Below are 8752 nucleotides of genomic sequence, written 5' to 3' on the forward strand. Positions count from 1 at the left end.
CAAAGGCGTTTTCAACCGGAAGTTTAGCGGGAAATTTAAAATTGCACTTTATAAGTTAACCCGGCCGTATTGGCATGTGTTGCAATGTTAAGATTTCATCATTGATATATAAACTATCAGACTGCGTGGTCGGTAGTAGTGGCTTTCAGTAGGCCTTTAAAGACGTCCTTTATTTCAATATGCAACATTGTTGTCCATGGAGAAATACTGAACTGACCACAATATAAGTCGCTACTTTATAGGAAAACATATTTTAATTTATTCATGCAGGGAAGTTCCATTGAGATTATGAATATTTCTGCAGTAAACATCCATACCATAGGGCAGGTGGCACTGGCAACCGGATTGGCAAAGTGCCTTGCCCAAGGACACAACGGCAGCAACACGGATCATACCCTCTCTAGTCTCTGGACGACCGCTCTGCCATGTGAGCCATGCTGCTGTTTCTAAACCAAGTATTTAGTTATTGTGGAAAATAGTCCAATATTCAGGTCAGTACAGTAATACAAACTACAGTCGTCCCTCTACACATCGTGCTATAAACATCGCAGATCAGAATCAGAATACCTTTATCGTCATTGATCAATCAATCAATGTTTACTTATATAGCCCTAAATCACGAGTGTCTCAAAGGGTTGCACAAGCCACGACGACATCCTCGGCTCAGAACCCACATCAGGGCAAGAAAAAACTCAACCCAATGGGATAACAATGAGAAACCTTGGAGGGGACCGCAGATGTGGGGACCTCCGAATGGGCGACCGGTGCAATGGAAGTCGAGTGGATCTAACATAATATTGTGAGAGTCCAGTCCATAGTGGATCTAACATAATAGTGAGAGTCCAGTCCATAGTGGATCTAACATACTAGTGTGAGAGTCCAGTCCATAGTGGATCTAACATAATAGTGTGAGAGTCCAGTCCATAGTGGATCTAACATACTAGTGTGAGAGTCCAGTCCATAGTGGATCTAACATAATAGTGTGAGAGTCCAGTCCATAGTGGATCTAACATAATAGTGTGAGAGTCCAGTCCATAGTGAATCTAGCATAATATTGTGAGAGTCCAGTCCATAGTGGATTTAACATAATAGTGTGAGAGTCCAGTCCATAGTGGATTTAACATAATAGTGTGAGAGTCCAGTCCATAGTGGATCTAACATAATACGGTGAGAGTACAGTCCATAGTGGATCTAATATAATAGTGTGAGAGTCCAGTCCATAGTGGATCTAACATAATAGTGAGAGTCCAGTCCATAGTGGATCTAGCATAATATTGTGAGAGTCTAGTCCATAGTGGATCTAACATAATAGTGTGAGAGTCCAGTCCATAGTGAATCTAGCATAATATTGTGAGAGTCCAGTCAATAGTGGATTTAACATAATAGTGTGAGAGTCCAGTCCATAGTGGATTTGACATAATAGTGTGAGAGTCCAGTCCATAGTGGATCTAACATACTAGTGTGAGAGTCCAGTCCATAGGGGATCTAACATAATAGTGTGAGAGTGCAGTCCATAGTGGATCTAACATAATAGTGAGAGTCTAGTCCATAGTGGATCTAACATAGTAGTGAGAGTCCAGTCCATAGTGGATCTAAAATAATAGTGAGAGTCCAGTCCACAGTGGATCTAACATAATAGTGTGAAAGTCCAGTCCATAGTGGGTCCAACATAATAGTGAGAGTCCAGTCCATAGTGGATCTAACATAATAGTGAGAGTCCAGTCCATAGTGGATCTAACATAATAGTGACAGTCCAGTCCATAGTGGATCTAACATAATAGTGAGAGTCCAGTCCATAGTGGATCTAACATAATAGTGAGAGTCCAGTCCATAGTGGATCTAACATAATAGTGAGAGTCCAGTTCATAGTGGATCTAACATAATAGTGTGAGAGTCCAGTCCATAGTGGATTTAACATAATAGTGTGAGAGTCCAGTCCATAGTGGATCTAACATAATAGTGTGGGAGTCCAGTCCATAGTGGATCTAACATAATAGTGTGAGAGTCCAGTCCATAGTGGATCTAACATAATAGTGAGAGTCCAGTTCATAGTGGATCTAACATAATAGTGTGAGAGTCCAGTCCATAGCGGATCTAACACAATAGTGTGAGAGTCCAGTCCATAGTGGATCTAACATAATAGTGAGAGTCCAGTCCTTAGTGGATCTAACATAATAGTGAGAGTCCAGTCCATAGTGGATCTAACATAATAGTGAGAGTCCAGTCCATAGTGGATCTAACATAATAGTGAGAGTCCAGTTCATAGTGGATCTAACATAATAGTGTGAGTCCAGTCCATAGTGGATCTAACATAATAGTGAGAGTCCAGTTCATAGTGGATCTAACATAATTGTGAGAGAGTCCAGTCCATAGGGGATCTAACATAATATTGTGAGAGTACAGTCCATAGTGGATCTAACATAATAGTGAGAGTCTAGTCCATAGTGGATCCAACATAATAATGTGAGAGTCCAGTCCATAGTGGATCTAACATAATAGTGTGAGAGTCCAGTCCATAGTGGATCTAACATAATAGTGTGAAAGTCCAGTCCATAGTGGATTTAACATAATAGTGTGAGAGTCCAATCCATAGTGGATCTAACATAATAGTGAGAGTCCAGTTCATAGTGGATCTAACATAATAGTGTGAGAGTCCAGTCCATAGTGGATCTAACATAATAGTGTGAGAGTCCAGTCCATAGTGGATCTAACATAATAGTGTGAAAGTCCAGTCCATAGTGGATTTAACATAATAGTGACAGTCCAGTCCATAGTGGATCTAACATAATAGTGTGAGAGTCCAGTCCATAGTGGCTCTAACATAATAGTGTGAGAGTCCAGTCCATAGTGGATCTAACATAATAGTGAGAGTCCAGTTCATAGTGGATCTAACACATGAAGGGAATATGATGAATATTTTGTATATATTCATGGAAAGTCAATTAAAAATAAAATTAACTTTTATTCATTAATGATCATGATTTATGTTAGGCCCTCACGGCACACCACTGGTTAAAAACAATAGTGTAGAAATGCACCCAAATGCAGGAAATGTAGTGTTGATTTTCAAAATGTTCTTTTGGGGCTTGCGTGGCAGCACTTGGTGCGGATAGAAATGTTCCTCATTTTTTGGGGGGGGTCAGTTTTCCTCTTTTTCCCTCCAAGTGGTGCAACAGTGAATCCTTCCAATGTTTCTCATTCCTCTGCTGCTACGACAGAGGCAGTACGCTCTCTAAAAAGACAAAAAAAACACACTTTAAAACTCACCTTCAAGATGGAAAATCAACTCAATTGATCCAAATGTCTTACGAGTCGGTTTGAGTCTTATAGCTCGGCTGAAGTACTTGGGGGGAAGCTTTCCCTCTGCGTCCCCTGGGGTCAACAACACGTGGTTCTCTGACCAGAAGAATTGGATGCCGTCTGTACAGTCCCAGTGAATGATGTCAAAGTTGGACGAAACTTTCAACTGACTGTGTGTCATCTTACCAGCAAGAGCTTCGGGCACTTGGATGAATACAGCCAGATCGCAGTCTTTCCTCATTCCTTGAAGTCAAGACAAAAAGTTGGTGAAAGGCCCAAAGTGACAAACCGTACAGGGGCGTCACTAGCTTTTAAGGACAGGGGGGGCTTAGCCCCCAGGAGATGCACAGGATGCGAGCGAACGTAGCGCCCGAGCACAAAACTACACAAACGGCTAACAAAGACTTAGAAATGAATCATTGTTATTATTATTATTTCTGTGGGTTTATTGTCAATCTGTGTTCAGTACAACAACAAACTTGGGTTTGCACAGTGACATTTTGTTTACAGCATCAACAAGAAACAATGACTTGCATGATCCTTCAAGATGCACTAAAACACAATGAAAGTCATGGCATTAGCCTCTATGTTATTCATTCATAACATAGAGCAGGGGTCACCAACCTTTTTGAAACCAAGAGCTACTTCGTGGGTACTGATTAATGCGAAGGGCTACCAGTTTGATACACACTTAAATAAATTGCCAGAAATAGCCAATTTGCTCAATTTACCTTTAACTCTGTTATTATTAATAATTAATGATATTTACACTTAATTGAACGGTTTAAAAGAGGAGAAAACATGAAAAAAATGACAATTAAAATTTGAAACATAGTTTATCTTCAATTTCGACTCTTTAAATTCAACCGAAAAAAAGAAGAGAAAAACTAGCTAATTGGAATCTTTTTGAAAAAATTAAAAATAGAATTCATGGAACATCATTAGTAATTTTTCCCAATTAAGATTAATTTTAGAATTTTGATAACATGTTTTAAATAGGTTAAAATCCAATCTACACTTTGTTAGAATATATAACAAATTGGACCAAGCTATATTTCTAACAAAGACAAATCATTATTTCTTCTAGATTTTCCAGAACAAAAATTTTAAAAGAAATTCAAAAGACTTTGAAATAAGATTTAAATTTGATTCTACAGATTTTCTAGATTTGCCAGAATAATTTTGTTGAATTTTAATCATAATAAGTTTGAAGAAATATTTCACAAATATTCTTCATCGAAAAAACAGAAGCTAAAATGAAGAATTAAATTAAAATGTATTTATTATTCTTTACAATAAAAAAAATAAATTTACTTGAACATTGATTTACATTGTCAGGAAAGAAGAGGAAGGAATTTAAAAGGTAAAAACGTATATGTGTTTAAAAATCCTAAAATCATTTTTAAGGTTGTATTTTTTCTCTAAAATTGTCTTTCTGAAAGTTATAAGAAGCAAAGTAAATAAAAATAATGAATTTATTTAAACAAGTGAAGACCAAGTCTTTAAAATATTTTCTTGGATTTTCAAATTCTATTTGAGTTTTGTCTCTCTTAGAATTAAAAATGTCGGGCAAAGCTAGACCAGCTTGCTAGTAAATAAATAAACTTAAAAAAATAGAGGCTGCTATTTGAGCTATTTTTAGAACAGGCCAGCGGGCTACTCATCTGGTCCTTACGGGCTACCTGGTGCCCGCGGGCACCGCGTTGGTGACCCCTGACATAGAGGCTAATGCCACCACTTTCGCTCACAATACAATAATTGTTTGTTCCCAAATATTTTGAAGTTGCACAGATTACATTTTGGGCACATATGTGACTAAAATGGTTGTAAATTCAAGCCCTGGAAACATTACTTAATTACTTGAATTAAAGCAATATCTGGATCGGGATAATTTGGCTTGTATATAATATATTTATATATATATATATATATATTATGGCAAGCCGTTAAGGAAATTAAATATATATGGAAGTCTGAATAGAAATGAGAAACTTTTATATATACTGTAAATAAGAAAGACTTAGAGTCCTGATCTGAAAAAGAGCCAAAGCTGTCAAAAAGCTGAGGGACCATCTTCAAAGTGCAATCTCAAACAAATAATGCAAACAATAAAATGTTACTTCCAGGGCTTGAGATTAACGTAAAACGGTAAAAAAAAATGCACGGCACGAAATTAAATGCTCCCCGGGACGATGGCTTTTAAACATTTTTTTTCTTTTTCTGTATTTATTTATTTTACATTTTATATTAAATGTCTTGGTTTTTCCACCCTCTGAAAATCCTATGAAATGTTTAACAAGCCATCCTATAATAATACAACAGCTATTAATGTAACAATACAATAAAACAAATATATTTAATTATGTTTTTTTCATTATTTTAACAATAGGCTAATGTATATTACTTTATATAGATTCTTTTATGTAGATTCTACAAGAAACACAAAACTTAAAAACTAAATTATTTACAATTGCAGACACAAGGTTCTTGTTCTGCAGTGCTGTGTGCTAATGTGATTCGTACACCTGCAGGACCGCAAGCAAGGTCGCATAGAAAATGCGGACTGGATTTTGAGTGATGTGGGCATTTTCTATATGAACAAGTGGAATGGATTGGATACCGACGCACTAAAGGGGCTCTCTACCTTACGCTATGAAGTGAGGGGAAACTGAGTGAATAATGACAGGTTATATGATTATTTATTTAAACTCATATTCGGGCCACTTTATAATGAATATGTCGGCATGTATTTGTAGAAAAAAAATATATATATATATATATTTTTTTTTTTTTAACACCAAATTATTTAGGGGGGCTTAAGAACATTTTAGGGGGGCTTGAGCCCCCCTAAAATAGGCCTAACAACACCAATGGTACCGTACCACTAATGACGCCATGCTCCTCTGGCAAGCCGGGGGCAAGATGGATGTGTGTCCTTCTCATGCGGCTTAGGCCATGCTGCCGGATGGAGGTCCAGTTGTGCATGTAGGAGCCATGGACCGCCTCGGCCGGGCAGTCGGGGGACCCAGCCAGGACAGGCTTCAGCTCTAAATCCGTCACCTAAGAAGATCGGACATTTAAAAAGAAGCCATCCCAGTCCGGCAGCTTTGTGACATGTGTACCTGCATCGTGTGGCCCTGATTGGCTCGAATCTGCAAGCGACCGTCTTCAGGATGAGGACACAGCTTAAAACGCTGCTTGTCATTTGTGGCAACCACTCTTTGCACGTCTTCCAGCTTGTACCAGCGGAACTGAGGGTGAGCCAGGAGGTCCTCCACGTAGAGAAAACCATCTATAAGAAGAGTTACTACCACCTTGTTAACCAACAATTGTCCAAACTTTTCAAAGCAACAGAAAAATTGAAGGATGCGGAGGCAAACATATTTGACATGAATTACAAACCCCGTTTCCATATGAGTTGGGAAATTGTGTTAGATGTAAATATAAACGGAATACAATGATTTGCAAATCATTTTCAACCCATATTCAGTTGAATATGCTACAAAGACAACATATTTGATTTTCAAACTGATAAAAAAAATTTTTTTTGCAAATAATCATTACCTTTAGAATTTGATGCCAGCAACACGTGACAAAGAAGTTTGGAAAGGTGGCAATAAATACTGATAAAGTTGAGGAATGCTCATCAAACACTTATTTGGAACATCCCACAGGTGTGCAGGCTAATTGGGAACAGGTGGGTGCCATGATTGGGTATAAAAGTAGATTCCATGAAATGCTCAGTCATTCAAAAACAAGGATGGGGCGAGGGTCACCACTTTGTCAACAAATGCGTGAGCAAATTGTTGAACAGTTTAAGAAAAACCTTTCTCAACCAGCTATTGCAAGGAATTTAGGGATTTCACCATCTACGCTCCGTAATATCATCAAAGGGTTCAGAGAATCTGGTTAAATCACTGCACGTAAGCAGCTAAGCCCGTGACCTTCGATCCCTCAGGCTGTACTGCATCAACAAGCGACATCAGTGTGTAAAGGATATCACCACATGGGCTGAGGAACACTTCAGAAACCCACTGTCAGTAACTACAGTTGGTCGCTACATCTGTAAGTGCAAGTTAAAACTCTCCTATGCAAGGCGAAAACCGTTTATCAACAACACCCAGAAACGCCGTCGGCTTCGCTGGGCCTGAGCTCATCTAAGATGGACTGATGCAAAGTGGAAAAGTGTTCTGTGGTCTGACAAGTCCACATTTCAAATTTTTTTTGGATCCTGTGGACGTCGTGACCTCCGGACCAAAGAGGAAAAGAACCATCCGGATTGTTATAGGCGCAAAGTGTAAAAGCCAGCATGTGTGATGGTATGGGGGTGTATTAGTGCCCAAGACATGGGTAACTTACACATCTGTGAAGGCGCCATTAATGCTGAAAGGTACATACAGGTTTTGGAGCAACATATGTTGCCATCCAAGCAACGTTACCATGGACGCCCCTGCTTATTTCAGCAAGACAATGCCAAGCCACGTGTTACATCAACGTGCCTTCATAGTAAAAGAGTGTGGGTACTAGACTGGCCTGCCTGTAGTCCAGACCTGTCTCCCATTGAAAATGTGTGGCTCATTATGAAGCCTAAAATACCACAACGGAGACCCCCGGACTGTTGAACAACTTAAGCTGTACATCAAGCAAGAATGGGAAAGAATTCCACCTGAGAAGCTTCAAAAATGTGTCTCCTCAGTTCCCAAACGTTTACTGAGTGTAGTTGAAAGGAAAGGCCATGTAACACAGTGGTGAACATGCCCTTTCCCAACTACTTTGGCACGTGTTGCAGCCATGAAATTCTAAGTTAATTATTATTTGAAAAAAAAAAATTAAGTTTATGAGTTTGAACATCAAATATGTTGTCTTTGTAGTGCATTCAATTGAATATGGGTTGAAAAGGATTTGCAAATCATTGTATTCCGTTTATATTTACATCTAACACAATTTCCCAACTCATATGGAAACGGGGTTTGTATACTAAAACCCATACAATGTAGATCAATCGATATATGCTTCATTCTCTGACCAAACATCCACATCTTAGCTTTGTGTTATAAGGAACAAAGCATTGACGTGTGTCATCTAATAATACAGGGGTGTCCAAATGCTGGTCTGCGGGCCAGATGCTGCCCGCCGACATCTTCTATTTGGCCCACAAGACTACATATATACATACGTACACTGAATTAAAGTATACACTTTTGTTTATGCTCCCATTTTTCATTAGTTGAACTCAAAAGATGTAAAACTTCTACTATATACACAAAAGACCAATTACTTTTAAAATATTGTTCACAAATCTGTGTTAGTGAGCATTTCTTCATTGCCAAGACAATCCATCCCACCTCACAGGTGTGACATATCAAGATGCTGATAAACGGCATGATTATTGCACAGGTGTGCCTTAGGCGGCACACAATAAAAGGCCACTCTAAATTGTGCAGATTTAGAC

General features: G+C 38.6%; 1 protein-coding gene across 2 annotated transcripts in view; it reads right to left on the minus strand.

The window, feature by feature from the left end:
- Window positions 1–2942: 2942 nt before the first annotated feature.
- Window positions 2943–8752, minus strand: part of trpt1 (tRNA phosphotransferase 1) — a 12767-nt gene continuing 6957 nt past the window's right edge. Inside the window, exons 4-8 of one of the 2 annotated variants that reach the window (XM_062044218.1) lie at window positions 6423–6607; window positions 6183–6360; window positions 3487–3543; window positions 3310–3420; window positions 2943–3232 (exon numbers count right to left, since the gene is read on the minus strand). In XM_062044218.1, coding sequence (XP_061900202.1) covers window positions 3210–3232; window positions 3310–3420; window positions 3487–3543; window positions 6183–6360; window positions 6423–6607 — 554 coding nt within the window. In that variant the 3' untranslated portion in view covers window positions 2943–3209. The remainder of the gene's footprint in view (window positions 3233–3309; window positions 3421–3486; window positions 3544–6182; window positions 6361–6422; window positions 6608–8752) is intronic. The other variant, XM_062044219.1, reaches the window with a different exon arrangement.

This window comes from Entelurus aequoreus, linkage group LG04 (genome assembly GCF_033978785.1).
Source record: "Entelurus aequoreus isolate RoL-2023_Sb linkage group LG04, RoL_Eaeq_v1.1, whole genome shotgun sequence".
NCBI classification, from domain to species: Eukaryota; Metazoa; Chordata; class Actinopteri; order Syngnathiformes; family Syngnathidae; genus Entelurus; species Entelurus aequoreus.